This window comes from Nanorana parkeri, unplaced genomic scaffold (genome assembly GCF_000935625.1).
Source record: "Nanorana parkeri isolate BGI_ZX_2015 unplaced genomic scaffold, ASM93562v1 scaffold76, whole genome shotgun sequence".
Classification (NCBI taxonomy): domain Eukaryota; kingdom Metazoa; phylum Chordata; class Amphibia; order Anura; family Dicroglossidae; genus Nanorana; species Nanorana parkeri.
Genome location: NW_017306344.1, coordinates 1,455,718 through 1,472,705, shown reverse-complemented (window position 1 = coordinate 1,472,705; position 16,988 = coordinate 1,455,718). Strand labels below are relative to the sequence as shown.

General features: G+C 39.9%; 1 protein-coding gene across 1 annotated transcript in view; it reads right to left on the bottom strand.

Annotated features, from left to right (window-relative positions):
- The window catches only part of COL16A1 (collagen type XVI alpha 1 chain), a 165,973-nt gene that overhangs the window by 114,611 nt on the left and 34,374 nt on the right, over positions 1 to 16,988 (bottom strand). Inside the window, exons 4-8 of the mRNA XM_018576760.1 lie at positions 14,893 to 15,010; positions 12,168 to 12,291; positions 10,136 to 10,411; positions 9,954 to 10,034; positions 7,805 to 7,948 (exon numbers count right to left, since the gene is read on the bottom strand). Coding sequence (XP_018432262.1) covers positions 7,805 to 7,948; positions 9,954 to 10,034; positions 10,136 to 10,411; positions 12,168 to 12,291; positions 14,893 to 15,010 — 743 coding nt within the window. The remainder of the gene's footprint in view (positions 1 to 7,804; positions 7,949 to 9,953; positions 10,035 to 10,135; positions 10,412 to 12,167; positions 12,292 to 14,892; positions 15,011 to 16,988) is intronic.

Genomic DNA, 16,988 nt, shown 5'->3' with positions numbered 1-16,988 from the left:
CTTCAGCGCTGACTGGAGGAACGAACAGCGGAGGGGGCAATAAAAGCTGGCTTTGGCTCTAGAGAGGCAAAGCCAGCTGCCAATCAGTTAGCAGAGTGAATCCCAACAATATTGTCGGGAGCCGCCCCGGCTGCAGCTCGGCTCTGCGCTGCCAGCATATAGCGGGCAATAGCAGGCTATATGCTGAGCTTTGGCTCACAGGAGTACATTAGTATATGTTTTCCTGTGATCCTAAAGAGAACTGTGGCAAAAAAGGTTGGCCCAAAGTTCTCTTTTAAATTGTCTCTAATTCCAAACTTCTTTTTTACTTTGAGGACGTAAGAGTTAAACTCGCTGTCAGGTGTATATTGCTGTCTGTATAGAAACACTGGGGAGATGCACCCTCTCTTTTTGTCAAGGTGACCACTGTCATTAAGACTAAAAGTGAGGAAGAATTTAAAATGTTGAGTTGTCACCAGAAAAGGAATAGAGGGAAATTCTTCCAATAGGAACACTTGGTGACAACCTAAGCTAAACCTAACCCTTAAAATTAACCCTTGAACTTAACCTAAATGAACAAAACCCTTAAACCTAACCTCTAAAGCAGAGGTGGGCAAACTCAGGCTCTCCAACAGGAAGCATTGCAAGATTCTCACAGTCACAGGCTTGACTCCCAGAGACAAATGCATGAAGGGATTTGTAGTTTCAGCACAGCTCGAGGACCAGAGTTTGCCCACCCCTGCTCTGAAGCCAGCTCTAAATTTAAAATAAAGATACTGTAGTGCTTTAGAACCTGTCAACTTTTGTTGCTGTCTGTGTCCATCTAGGGAAATTTACTCTCTCTATTTGTCCTGGTTAATGTTATCACTGAAAGCGAAAAAAAATCCCAAATTTTAGGTTATCACCAAAACCGGAATAGATGGGAAATCTTCCAATGGGGACACTAGTTCTGGTGACCCTGCTGACTGCCAGGGATTTCCCTTACTTTGGAGATATTTTCTCTCGCTTCCTGTCAGTCAAGAAGTAAAGGGAAATCTCCCCAATGGGACACATATGGCAAAAAAAGAGCTGATAAGGGTTATAACCCTCCCTTCCTGTATCCAAAACTGAAAAAAAACTTTTGGCTTTAGTTCTGCTTTAGGCCTCATTCACACACAACGCAAGCAAAATTGTATATTGTGTATATACGCGTCTATGCGCGTATATACGAGCGTCTATGCATATAGGCATACACTATATGCAATCCCAGAATGCATCACTCGTAATGGAATTTTTAATGTGCTGTACGCACGTATACACGCGTATGTGCGCGTAAATACGCAGAAATACGCTGCCCGGACGCATCTCTGTTCCATTATGTTTTTGCGCATATATACGCTACGCAAATATACGGCTCCATACGCGGCTGTGTGTATAGAGCCATTTATTTGCATATGTTGCATATGGTACAATACGCACGTATATGCGTGAATGAGTGTGAATGAGGCCTTAAGGCAAACCTTTCCTGTAAACATGGTGGCATTTTTTTCAATAAGCTCCATTGAGCTGTTTCAAACACTCTTGTCACTTCCCCAAAAATGTGCATCCAAAGGAGACTAAACAGTGCGCTTACTGATTTACCATTTTACATTTTTCGTTAAAAATTAAAAAGCTTTGCGGTCTGTAACCACATTCCTAGTTGCTGATATTTGCAAAAAGCTGTGACAAACAACTGTCTGAGGAAGAGCAGAGTTATCTGATGTGGAAGAGGCAAGAGAGCAGCACCCAATGGGAGAATAACTGGATCTTTGGGGACAGACTTGTTCATTGATTAAGCATTAAGCTGAATAGGTCAAATTTGCAGTGGTTTCGGTGAACATCAGGAAAGCTCAGCTCAGTTAATTGTTTAAAAAAATGATCTGCAAGTATTCCTAAATGCACAGAATATTACTGGATATTGAGTTGTTATAGGTATGTTAAGCATCAGAGATTGTTGATCCAGGGAATATCCGATTGCCTTATCAGATCAGAAAGGATTTTTTTCCCCTATACCGTAATATACAGGGGTACAGGTACTCCTAGAATGAGATCCTAATAGGTTGGACTTGATGGACTAATGTCTTTATTCAACCTCAAATACTATGTAACTATGTAACAGGGGGTAATTGGGGGCATAGAATTCTGTTTAGGCTTTTCTTCTTTTTTTTTCATATCTCTATAGATTGAACTCGATGACATGTGTCTTTTTTTAACCCAACTAACTATGTAACTATGTAAAAGGAAAGACTTGCTTTAAGCTTGATTATCTTATTACGGTGAACATGTGGAAGACTGTAACATCACACTGATAACAACCAAAATGATCCCAAGAAAAGATCAATGCACCCAAAAGCCTATGGGGTAGGCTACTGACCCAAGAAATCATTTAGCAAGTCTATTTTACAATCTACCTTCAGGGCAATATTACATGAGATTTAACTTTAATCACCAGGTATTATTAATTATGTGCGCTTTTATAAGCAGATTGTGACACATTGAACTCAATGGACAAAACGTATGTAAAAACGTGAAAAATTAATGGCAACATGCGTTTTCAAGTGTTTCCTATTGCGTATATGGGGCCCAAATGAGCTGAGATATACCAAAAAGAAGCTCATGTACTTTTTCTGGCGACAGGCGTTTTGCTTATTGGGACAAAACCCTTAGGTGTGCACCTGGGCCATAAGAATGAATAAGATTTTTTCGGTGAAGCTTTTGGTCAGGCTGAATCCGCTGTGACAATACGCTCAGTGTGAACCAGGCCTTAGGGTAATGCACCAAAACACCAAAACCGTATCATGCAGAATATATTTTTAAAACACACTTTAGCATGTTGTTCATTGTGAGAACAGGCCCCTGTTAATTTAATAGAAATTAAAAAAAACAGTGTTGCAAAATTCTGCAAAATTCATAAAATAGCATCTGGTGTAAATGAGCCCATGGCTACACCACAAATATCACACTGCACCCATTCATAGCTGCCATCAATTACGCATGCCTCACATTCAAAATGTTAGGTATGTTACACATCACAATTGGCTTGGCTAGTTGTCATGAGAATAATCGAGGTGTAAGAGCTCCGAGGTGGCAGTGTATGAAGACCAAACTATATTTTAGCTCAGCAAATAATTAAGACCCCGGTACAACATCTGTACCATTTGTAAAGATTGCACTTCACTTCTTGCCCAAAAACACAACAGGAAGTTGGAGGGGATCCCTCCAAAGCTAACTGAAATCCCCTTAGACAGTTGTCCTCAGAACAGGTTTTCCCATTGGAAGGGGATACCCACCCCCATGTCCTGCAGCGAAGTAAGGTAGTAGCAACCACTGAAGGCAGTGGAAGACCAGGAGTTCGACAGTCCTGGAAATTTCAGATTCTGAAGATTCTTCAGTTGGCAGTTACTTTCCAATACAGCTCAGTAGTGAGGCTGGTGGCAGGAAAGGCAAATATTTACTTCTACTGATTATCTTTGCAGGGTAAGCTTTTCAAGCTTTCAATTTAGTGACAGATTCACTTTAAAGTAGGTTTCCATACTTAACATGGAATTGGTTCACTTGGATCAAAAAGACAGGGATCTTTCCACTCCAAAACTCGTCAGTAACGAGTAAGTTTGGAGTAGGGTTGGGATTGCTCAATGTTTGCAAGATCTGGCTCTGGACTGGCTCCAACAGTAAGGCTCCAGCTCCAGGCTTGCTCCAGAACCTATGCAAACCAGGGGCGGATCCAGAGTCTAGTCTCGGGGGGGGGTATGTCACCTAGGAACCCCCAGAGAAGCTGATGAAGCAGAGATTGGCTTCATCAGCTTCTGTAGCTGGAGAGTGACACTGAATGAAGGAAGTGATGTAGTATACATCACTTCCTGCATTCGGGGACTGAGAGAAGATCAAAGGGAGACCGTATACTGATCTCCCTTTAATCTCCTGTCACAGAGCCGTGCCGGCAGTGACAGCTGCTAATACAAGCGAGCGGGCGTCTCTAGAGACGCCCGAAAGCTTGAATGTAAAGCTCCCGGCCGGCCGTGTAATTACGTCCGTCCGGGAAGCTGCTCGTCAGGATTTTTCAAGCCCTGCCTCTGATCCTCACACACGGCCAGGACATACAGCTGTCAAGCTGTCACAGAGTTAACTGCGGTTCAGTGTAAAAAACCGGCATATTACTTGTACTGTGCCCGTTTTTTACACTGAACCGCAGTTAACTCTGTGACAGCTTGACAGCTATATGTCACGGCCATGTGCGGGGATGTACTCCTGTCACTGGTACGGTTCCGCGGGTGGTAGCGGCTCTATCTTGGGGGGGGCAATTGGCCCCCCCTGGATCCGCCACTGATGCAAACCCTCAGCTCTACCTGCAGAAACCCCTGCTCTGACTCCAGAGAAATAAAACTAATTTACTTAGCTGCTGTGCCAGCACTCTGAGAAACACTGTAAAAGTAAAGGTTTGTACTTGCACAGTATGATGTTCACTGTTCTGTAACACATTTATTTAAAAATGTTTGACTTCATTACAGATTTTTTTTTATTTTTTATAAACTTACTTTTATTTTATTTGTGTAAGGCAAAATACCTTCCTAAAAGGTCTCTTGAGTTAAATCTTAAAAATGCATTCAAGTACCTTAACTAATAACAACAATGTTGTTTATTTGTACATCACTCGGCTGCAGATCCCATCGAATTGGTGCTGACGCTGTCCTTCCTTCTGGAGGGTGGCTACTTTTGTTCCCCATGGTCCCTGTGTGTATGTTGTGAAGTAGTCATCACTCCAAGCTCACTCCCGTTATGGACTACAATCTCATGTTTAGTTTGATCATTTATTCTGAGATTGTAGTCTGTCACAGGAGTGAGCTTGGAGCTCACACACACAAAGACCATGGAGAACAAAAGTAGCCCCCCTCCAGAAGGAAGGACAGAGTCAGCGCCAATTCAGAGATCATTTGAGAATCTACAACTACACAAATAAGATACATTTTTGTTCATAATTACAGTACTTGAATGCATTTTTAAGGTTTAACTCCTTAGTTTAGTGTCTCTTTAAGGACTGGTTTACATTGATAAATGACTTAAATCATTTTTGTTATTGTGTCTATTTCAATTACAGTAACTCATATATTTCAGCGGACCTTTATAATAAATTTAAAACCGCCGCCCTTTTATTGTATAAACTTGGAACATGGAAGGTTTTGGAAGAATTTACCGCACCCCAGTCTCACTAGGGTTGAGAGCCACTGGTCTAGAGGAAGGTGCTGGAGGACAAATGGGCACAGTCCATGACTCTACTTTGTTCTGTGATTGGATTAGTGATGATGACATCACTGGTCCAGTCAGCAAGTCAGCGACTCTTGACAGCCTAGAGACCTAAGAGCTTTTTGAATTAGTTGAAGTTTCTGGCTGAAATTTGGAAAGTTTCCATCTATGGGAATATGCAGATAAGTTGTCATTGGGATAGGAACATACAGACACTGTTTTGGCTGGAGTTGGGTTCCTAAAAGGTACTGTGTGAAGCACTAGATTATCTCTCAATGGATATCCTCATACATTTAAAAACTTCTTTTCACCTTTTCCCATTTTCAAGCATTGCACACATGGAAATAGTAGAATGATAAAGAGTTCAACTGTAACATATTCACATGAAGGTATATCACTAGACATACACTGCATATTAAAAAATAGATCCAAGAAAGTACATTACCGCACTATTCAGATATTTGTTTTGATACTACAAAATGAGTTACATATTGATCTATGTTTTCTTAAATGTAAGACAGTTGTCAGCTCCAGATCTGAAGCCCTACCAACCGTAATGAGGGCTCCTTAAAGTAATAATAAAGTCAAAAGGTTTTCACACTATTTCAAATGCTGATTAAATCACTTACAATGGATGCTGATCCTTGATGTTTAAACGTTTTGGTTTATTGCAGAATCAGCTGGTCCCCTCAGCACTGGCCCTGATATCCTGTTTTTTGGTGGCTCATTTCCCTTGCAGGGTCCTATGGAGCCACCCTTGTATATGCTAATAAGCTGTGTGTGTCTCCACAAACATACAGGCACAGCAAGGAAAGCCACTCTCCTGCTCCCCACTCCTCCTTTTCCTGTATGTAGAGAAGGGCAAGGATGTGAGATGAAAGAGCAGCACCAGTCAATCATGAGTCAATCCGTTCATGTGCTGACGGGAAGCATGCTAGTAGAAGGAGAGAGCAGAGTAACAGAGAGATAAGCACATCACTGTGCTGCTTCTCCTTTCATTGTCTAGGGCAGGTTCAGGATGACTCGGGCTCAAAGGCAAGAGGTTAAATGATGTTGGCCATCAGACTGAGGACATCCAGCTGCAGATAATCTAGTTGCAGGGGAAATCACTGGACAGAAAATAAATATTGTAGCAAAAACTGGTTGTGTTATTTTATATTTAGCCTATTTATTTTTATCTTGTTATTTTTGGCTGGAATTCTGCTTAAAGAGCTGCCCAGCTTTTATTTGCACAGCTGTGATCACGGAAAACCCATTGCTCTTTGAAGATGTGTTTTCATATGATGTGTTTCGTATGATTTGGAGAAATAGGACTCCTACCTTTTCAGATAGGTATAACCTCCTAACCCCTTATTGACAATATATACAAACAATTTGTAACATTATCATTATGATTAGAAAACAATACCATAGCACAAACCTCTACAGTAGACAAACATATATATTTTTATGCCATCATCAAACATGGATAAACTGATATACATCAGAATCAAGCTTAAGGGAACTTGCAGAGCTATGTTTAGTGATTACCAAATAAAATACATTCACAGCGTCTGTGTTTTACTATCATAGCTGATTCTCAGTTGTAAAGCTTCCCCTTCAGGTTAAAACGGGGTTAAGAGCCGGAACAAGTCGATGGTGTTTTTTTTTTTTATCAGTAAGACAACAGAAGAGAAAGTGTTTTAGAAAACACTTGAGGAGCATGTAAGAAAATGACACAGAAATTTTCAGAGGATCGCAGTAGCTTCTAAAAGGGTTGGGTAAGTTAGATTCTTATCCCTCTGAAACCAGAAAAAAACTAGACATCTGTGGAGTATAACATTCAGTGAGGGGTGCCATTGGGTGTGTGGATGGAGAACTTCTCCCTACTGGGGACACACACACACACACACACACCTCTAAACCTTCGCTTTGGGTGACAGAATGTCTACCTCCCCCACTGGGTGAGTCTATAAAATATTATTTGCTCCCATATAGTTCTCTGATTCAGCCTTTCTCAACCAGGGTGCCCTGGCACACCGGGGTGCCTTCTGGCTTCTTCTGGGGTGCCTGTCAATCAGCAGAGGGGACCTGAAGTTCTCCATCAGGTCCCCTTCTAGTGATTGACAGCAGCAGAGGGCGGGTGCAATAGCTTGTTTGCTATTGGCTATTGCAAAGTGAAATAGCCAATAGGAATCTAGCTATGCATTCCTATGGTGTTTTTTTTTTAGTTTTTTTTTTAATTCTGACGGCAGCAGAACCGCAGGGCCATAGAAAATAGCTGTCACTGCTAGCACCGCCCAATCATTTTCTATTTTATTTTTTCTACTTTTTTAACTGTTATGGGATCAGAGTTACATTGTTGCATTGTTGCAGAGTTTCTATAAGTACTTCTAATACAGATAATTTGCCTACATGTTCTGAGCACCAGGTGGTGACAGGGTCTCTTTAATAATCATATCAGTTAATGCATGTCAGCAAAATGTTGAAATGCTACACCAACATAATTGCAGATTAGGATGCTTTCCTACATTTGCCGTACATCTACTGTATCTATAAAGAATGTGTACAAGGAATCTTCACTTACCGTTTTGTGTAATGAATCCTCAAGGCAGAAGCAGCGAGTGTAGCTTTGTTGCTTTGATTTTGCAGGCCACTCTATCAGGTTGCTGTTCTGCACATTTTCTACACCCTCCACATTGCGTCTGGTCTTGGAAGCTTCCGGACTACACTGAATAAGGCATGGACACATAAGTAAATATGCAATCTTTTTCTTAAGTCTACATATTAGTTCATAAAGCTTTTAGAAGGTCATTATTCTTCCTCTATTAAAAAGGGGTGACACAAGCAAAACATGAAAACCTTTCAGTAGACTGTAGGGTTAATATTGCAAGAATGGCTTCATGTTTTACTCAATACTGCCTTTGAAGTAAGTATTCACATAGCTTCTTTTGCCTGATAATTACTTGGCCTGCTTCCCTCTAGTTTTGACAATGACTAAGATGTACAATAACACAAGCACAAGAAGGAGGCTTGCAGATTAGCAAGCTATGATAAAAAAGGTAACACAGAATCTAGTCAATACCATCAGAATTCTCTTCTCAGGTCACAACAGCTAATTTATTCTAGGCCTGCTTGTTATACAGATCACTACAATGTAGCATGCTAAAGCAAGTAAACAATAAAGAATATATCAACCCATGAACAACATTTTATTTATATCAGCCTTTAGATGTGGTGGCTACATCAGTTTTCTTTTACCAGGTTAAGGACATTTGTTGCAAGTACAGAAACTACCTGTTGATCTTGGCAGAATTTCAGTGTTCTTGTAACTTCCTGTGCTCAGAATTGATATACGAAACAATGTTATCTGTATTCCAAGTTGTTTTTTGTGAATTACAAAACACCTTCTCTATGTATTTAAGATGAGAAGAAGGGAGGTGTTTGTAGTCCAAATCAGGAGGAGCTGCCTAGGCTGACAAAGCTACTCTGCGGATACACTACAAAGAATAAGTGTTGCCAACCTAGGCAGGACAGGAAGTGTGTTACCAGAGGGATGCAAGTAAATATAAAGTAGAAACCCTGAAAAGGGAAATTAATTCAGCCACCACATTTAAGAACTGTGAGAGAATACATTTTTGTTTTTGGGTTTAGATATACTTTAATTTTCTGTTTATGCCAAAGCCTTGATATTCTTGCTATATACTTCTGATATTGTTCAGATGCTTGTTCTACCTACAATATCCTCAATCTAAAGAAGAGAAAGCTTTAAAGTGTAGCAAAGCATGAGAGAAACATGGAGTCACAAGGTAGGAAGGTAATTAATCAGGGTAAATGCCCAAAGGGGAGAAACGTCCCTGTTGGGGGCTCAAGGGCCAGAGCTACCTGAAATATATTATAAAAAGACATTGTGGGTCAGCTGGCTTTGTCAGTATCCACTGATACCTGTAAATGTACTAAGATGCCATTTATGTCTTTTTCTAGAAACAGATTAAATGATCACTTTACTTGCAGCATGTTTCCAGCTGCTGCTTTAGTAGCTATGATAATGTATCATTTTGATTGATGACTTGAGCCGCTCCGTGAAGGGTATTGTGAATAGATGATCCAGCAGCTGTCATTGCCATGAACCCATTGTGCTAATTTAATGACGGACTCCATGAAATCTTGTGGGGCTATCCCCATACTGCAAGGGTTAAGTGCTCGTTTGTGTCTAGGTGGTAAAATAACAGTTATACTCACCCGAAGCTCCAAGCCTGTTAGCTGCCCTAGCATCCTTAAGACTATACACAGTGTATAGGCGTTGATGATTTACTGGACCATAGACTGCTGCAGAGGAGGGGGAGAGATGTTGGAAGGACCGGTCTAAGAAGAAGCCGGCTCGCAATTGTGGGTGAGTGTAGCTGGTTTTTTTAACATTGACACAAACGATCACTCAACCCTTGCTGTGCGGGAGTAGCCCCACTGCAAGGGTTATTACAAAACATTCCTGGAGTTGTTCTTTAAACATCGGTTCATAACAAAGGTAAACAGGAGGATATGAGGTGCGTGGCCCTTTCCCTCTCTTATTGGATCATTCACTTCATACACATTAATCTCCTTAAATTTAATACCTGATGAACGAACATGGGAATTCATAAGCTAATGCTAGTTTCTTTGGCCATTTGTGATAGAATTGTTACACAATTATGTTAGGTTTAAACATTAACTAAAAAAATAAGACAGTGTATATTTACCCCTGAAGGGAGGATCTCACAGCAGCCCTCCTGCATAGCCATTTGGGGATCACAGTATATAAGGAATTTCTGGATGTCAAACTGTAAGAAAACAATTAACAATAAAAATGAATAAGTAAAAAATAATTTAATATAAATAGATAATAAAAAAAAGTATATGCCGTTTTAAACTTGAAACTTACGTGGACAGGAGATCCAGTCACCATGTCCAACCCAATAAAAGTATACCCTTCATTAGATATGGTGCCCCTGGGCTCAATAGGTTTGCTGGATATGTAGCTACAGTCAATGTGGATAGACACAACCTCCTCTTGCACACTCAGCACTATCTTGTGCCATGCATTGTCAAATAAGGAATATACTCCATGTCCAGTAAATGTGCAACCAACAAAATCTTTGTCACGACCTTTAGCTTGAAAATCCAGATTTCTGTCTTTTCCGTTGACTGACAAGGATATCTGTGAAGTAGACATACGGTATATGGTGATTGTCATTACAAGAAAATTCAGTTTAGTTTATTTTGTATTATTTCCTTATTTCCTACGTCAAAACAATAGTGTTGTTCTGTGTTCAGACTGTATGATATCTTATGTGGTGCTTAAGTGATAGTAACAAACATTGGAAAAAAACCCATCATATAGGTAAAGTTCTGCCATGATAACATGAAATAAAACTGAAGGGTTTGTTAATTGATAGTTTTTTCCCCATCTCCAGCAACCCAGACAGAGTGTGAATGATCATGCCCAAGCTCGGGCAATTGAATGCACAACTTCCATGAGAGCCTTTCGGCCTGACATTTCTGATCTGACAGGGAAAGAATAGAAAAAAAGTAAATAACAGCACACCCACCTATCCCTGGAACATAAGGGTGCACTATTATAACAGCCTAAAAGTGGAGTTTCCGATTCTCACAAATGCCGATAGTTGGCCATTTCTCTTTAAGATCTATTACACATCTTAAGCTTTGGTGAAGTCTTAACTAGAACAAAGAAACCAGTAGGCATTGAGCCCTATAGTCTTGTCAGCAACCACAGCGTGATGACCTGTGCAGTGTTAACATCATCATGTACAAGGCTTTAACTAGATTAAAAATTAGGATTCAGTGGTTTGACATTTTTCAAAATGATGCTGAACCACAATTATTCGTTGTTTTGTTTCTGGTCCATCGTCAGAAAAAATTTAATTTAATGTTAATAATGTGTTCACATGGGAATCAATAATATCTATTTTACCTCAGTTCACAGTGTGCTTACCATGCTGTATTATGTTATGGGAAAATGCTCAAATAACTGTGTATTTGAAGGCCATAGAAGGCAATGATAGTGTATTACAGTGAATATAACTTTTTGGGTCACAGCTGATGCCGTTCGTATGGCACTAGTCCCTAGAGGGCGCTGACGCTGATGAGTATAGGAAGTTCCAATACTCGTCAGTGTCATACAAGTGCATACACCAGGGATGTCCAAACTGCGGCCCTCCAGCTGTGGTGGAACTCTGAATCCCATGAGGCTTTGCAAGATTCTCCCAGCCACAGACTTGACTCCCGGAGAGAGATGCGTCATTGGATTCGTAGTTCCACCACAGCTGGAGGGCCACAGTTTGGGCATCCCTGGCATACACCATTTTTAGCAACACAGTGCACGACAAAGCATGGCACACTGGTACACTGCAGCGCATGGGGGTAGAACAAATGGCACCACACTATTAAGGTCAGATAAACACAATGGCAAAGCACCAACTTTAGGATTGTGCATTTGTGTGAATCTGGTCTAAATGACTTTTTATGAAGTATTTGGTGTTTTTTCATCTCTGCTTGGCGTTCAGCTTTATGGGCTCATTCACATATTTGAAAAGGTCTGTACACCTTCAAGAAAGGTGCCCAGGAGTCACAGGTTTTTGTGTAGAGCCCAGCATGTACAAGTCTATGACAGGCTGAGAGATGCCATGGCTGTACATAAATCGGAGTGGTCACATGTGTACTGGGACAGATGAGCAGCCCCTGATGCAAACTGTTTGTATAGGCTGATGGCTGCGACTGTACACACACACCTATGACTCCCAGGTGCAGAACTTTGCACTTCATAAGCAGAATACAATCATGTGAAAATCCTGAAAATGTAAAAAAAGACTTTACGTTTCCTTGAAAAGTATTTAGATATTTAAACATCAGTGGAATCTGCTTTTACTCAAAACAAAGGAAAGGGTGTCTCTTACCTGTGGGTATCCCAAGCGGTCACCTATTTGAAAGAGGTACCAGTCTTCATCTGTTGTCTGCTTCTTTAGTAACACGGTCATCACCAGTGTGAACTCTTCAGGTAACCCGAGAGGAAACACCTGTCTGAGATGAGACAACAAAGGTTATTTCCTAATACTGGACAGACTTTGCCCTATATGTGAAGATTCGGACACTGGGAATCTATTTGGTCTTCAGTGACTTCATAATGTTCTAATGAAGGTGGAGAATGATGGTGTCACATTTCTGATAATTATTAGGAGGTTCTATGCTGGTAGTTAGGATCATCAGAAATGCAATATAAACTTAGATCTATGGAAGTAGAGGAGAGGACAACATGCACCACATCCAGTCTTTGTTGGGCCCATGTACAGCTCAGCCATATTCTCATTCATCAGTTTTCTGATGACTGGTGGTTCAGGTTTTGGTAGGCCGGCTTAGCAACAAGCCCATTTTAAAGGCATGACATAGACAAAAACTACAACTGAATGTCACTTTGTATCTGTGAATAGTAATTAATAAAGAGACATTATTTGCTGAAAAGTTTTTTTTTTCCTGGAAAAACTCCAAACTGTCAGGATCTTATGGCTGTGTCTCCATTGGGAAAACTTCTCCTCGTGATTTGTATGGTCGCCAGGTATAAAAGCACTTTTTTGGTCGGATTACAACCTTACTCTGATTTGTATGATGTTTGTGCCCCCATAGGGGAAACATCTTTTCACTTACAGTCACAGTAATCAAACAGGAAGCCAAAGAAAATTCCCTCCCATGGGAACACAGAAAGCAATAAAACCCAACAGAAGTTTTAAACCTCACCTGCTCCTCAGTCCAACCACTTTTTTTTGCGTTTTGGATAGAATAAGGAGGGGTTGGAACCGCTGTTGTGTTTTACTGCTATGTGGAGCTCTGTTAGAGAGAGATTTTCACTGACATTTTGACAGACAGGAAGTGAGGAGAAGACTCCAACAGCAACACAGACAGGAATAGAAATAATTTTTGTTAGTAGAGTAGAGCAAGACTGGAAACCTTGCCAGATTTGTATTTCTGTCTGTGTTGCTGTTGCAGATTTTTCTGCACTTCCTGTCTGGTGAAACCATTATCAGCAGGACAGGAAATGAGAAATCCGACAGGTGTTGTAATCCTTACCTATTCTCTAAAAAAAAAAAAGTTTTTGGCTTGACATACACTTTAAAAAACAGTTTTTGCTGTAGATATACATTTAAGTATACGTATAAGGGCTACTTCTGATTTTTGTCCTTATCACTTCAGACCTAAGGCACTCAAATGCATACTATATGTCACTTAAATTAAAGCATTAAAAATGTGTGTGTGTCAGATTGTGCAAGTCTTTTCAACACTCCCAGAAACAAAAAACCAGGGAGAGAGTTAAAAGACAAGTGGCGACTATTAACGCATTTCATGTGGAAGCCGCTTTAACCCACACTTACAGAAGTGTGTGTTCTACTGAGATTTATTGTTGCAGGTCTCCACTGAATATCCATTAACAGATCAAACTTCTCCTTCTTTAAAAAAAAGTGAGATATAAAACAAGAAAAGTGCAGACAGTTTGCACAACGCTGTCATTTTATTGGAACGGGTAGTCAAGGTTGGTGGTTTAATTACATCTCAGAGAATAACTAATTACACTTGCAATCTCATTATGATGCCAGAAAAGAACTTGGCACTAACTAGGCCTCCAGCCTGTGGGGAATTCTCTAATTCAAACGCGTCACTCTTGGCCATGAAAGGGTTGATCGTGTGTGACAGTACCTTGATTATTATAATAACAAAGTCTTTTTGAACAAGACCTCAGGCCATTATGGATTCACAGAGTAAATACAAGCAAGAAAGTCACTTTTATGGCCTAATCCCATAGCGCTGTGGTGTGTCCTGAATTAACCTCAGAAATATATGGCCACTCACAGGGCACACTTAGCCCTTCCACCTCTTGTTCTAAGAAAGCTATTAAAAGCAGACACTATTGAACTGTTATGCATTCTCTATCCTAACTTGTCTCAGAGCTTCAACATACGCATTAGAAAAAAACCGCTACAGATGTATATTTTAGTATTTTATAGTTGCTGCTTACATTATGTTAAGATTTATATGGAAGTCAAGTGAGTAGACTGAAAAACATGTTCACATTCAGAAAATAGTCCCATCAATATGGAATATTATAATGTCTCATGATAACACAGATTGCCAATTTTCTGCATGATGTCATCTGCCATTTGCATGGCGACATCACTTAAATCAATACGCTCCATGCCCCCCAGTAAAAAAAAAAACTTTTTATCAATGTAGACTTTTCAGATCATTTATGCATCCAGTCCAGGACCATCTGGGAAGTATTCCAAGGTTAAAAAAAAATGAAAACGCATGCAGTTCTCCATTGTGTAATGTGTTGGAGAGGTGCCTAGTTTGAGACTTCTCTCGAAGATCACATTTCAGGATTAGCAAGGGTTTTATGAGATGCCGAAATAGCTGCCTCCAGGGTATGCACCTACAGAACATCAATCATAAAGGCTGCCATAGCACTCGGAAGAGTAAAAGGTGGAGCATGATTAAAACTGTTTCAAACGTCGTAGGTGGACAAAGTTTAATTGATCATTAAACACAACTTATAAATTTACCCTGGGACTTCCTTTAATACCTGCTGCTGCTTTTCACAGTATAATATAACAACGATTATTATGTGGCACTCACATTGTCTGCTCGACGAGCCTGGCCCCTCCTAACCGCATGATCACAGGTCCTCTGGGGTTCCGAATCTTCTTTACAGAACTCATTTTCTGAAGAGAAAACCTCCTGATCAAATTGAAGCCTGGAAGAAAGGGAAAAATATTTCTTCCATTTATCAATATTTTAGCACTTGTCTTGCTTAAAAGAAACCAATTTCCTTAAAAAGGAAAACTAGTAAGCCTCAAACTGTTGTCATTTCGGAGTCTAGTTTTATGTGCTGACTCACAATCAGTATGCCTCCCGCTAATATTACAACAACAAATTAATGTCTCTCTGCAGGGCATACATGTCAAGACAACTCTACTCTCATCTCATAATATTACTCCTATCTATCAACGTTTCAAGGAACGCTCCCCTAATGTACACAAGGCAGCGTCAGAAAGCAAAACAAATTGCATATAAAAGTTTCAAGTATACAACTGAAATTATTTACTTGGCTGTTAAGGAAATTATCTTGGCTGCCAAATTGGTAGAAACAGAAAATATTGAAAAACGGGACATTAAACATAAATAATAATATTGAGATGATCAGAACTAAGTTATGTTATGTTTCCTGTATGCTTACTCCTATCAAGGGAAGCTAAATTTATGGGTTTTTAAGTCTGAAGTTTCTATCCTGTTTTTGGGGAAGGGGATAGCTTTGAGGTAATAGAAGACTGGAAAAATGTGTAGCAGGGAGCTGGAAATATTTATTTTCCTGGAACGCTCAGCTGTATTTACTTAGAAATAATTCAAGACAAATTGCAACCTTTCTTATAGATATTTTCATACCATGGCTGCTCAAATATATATTTAAGATATGGGAATTCATTCAAAGCACTCTATGGTTTTATGCTGTTTTGAGAGCTATAAATCATTACTATTTGTTTGTTAAAGTTTTGTTTACACAAGTGTTTACTGCAGTTATTTGAGGACATTTTTTGTCTGCACGAAGAAATCACATGCCTGTATTCAGTCATCATGCTGCCCTAGGCACACTTGTCCGATGATGCCTTTTGTTTTGTTTTGTGTCATGTGATTGTCTTAAGCTGGCTATTAATAGCCCACTGGGGGCAATTGCCCCATCCACACTGTATAGTGTGGATGAGGGAATGGAGCTTTAAAAAAAAAAAAGCAACTAGTGTATGGTCAACTTTTGTAAAATAAAGGCCAACTTTAGTAAAAGCTAATACTAGAATATTTAACTAAACTCAGAATGATGTGATGGTATATGCAGGACTACCTTTCTACTGTATAGACCACACAACAAAATAAAGAAGGCATGGTTTTATGTTGCCTAAATTATAAAAAGTCTTCTGACTCCTTTAAACATGCCCTGCATGTCTCAATCCTTTAGTTCTCTATTTGAATTTAGCCACCAGTGATCAGAGGGTTACAGGAGAGTAAGAAAAAAATTTAAAAACTGATCATAGTTTGTAAATTTGAGACTTGGTGCTGCTCCCCTTACCATGCTGCCCTAAGCATGGACCTATGAGTGCCTTATGGTAATTACAGCCCTGATCATAGGAGCTCTGGTCTAGTGACTAACCATATCGATGGATATCAGAGCTAGTGAGCCAGGTTTACTTCAAAGAAACCTGCCATTGATGATTTTTTTGATCCTACATCTCTTCCTTTCTCACAGCCTACAGGCAGTATAAATTCTTTGACATGCAGTTACATATATTTTTTACTGCCCTATATTTCAGAAGATAGACAGTTGCAACTCTTATACTTACTATGTACAGAAATCAGAAGCATTATGAGAAATGTATCCAGTAAGTACTAAATGTACTATATTTGCCTACTTGCTTTTGTTCTGTCTTGCCTTCTGATTTAGTTACCTTAATAAAATGTAGCCTCTTTCCCACAAGGCCCCTTCCCAGCTCCCTGCAGTATGATATGCATGTTGGGCATCAAATCACACAACAACGCTAGGGCTTCTTGACTGGCCTCCTTTTCCATTTGTTCTCAGTGATGGGACAGAAGCATTTAGGCTGTGGCACTACTAAATTATCCTGAAATAGTATATGACCAGGGCCAAGTTTCCCATCTTCTGTGTCTGCTGCAAAATAGATCCA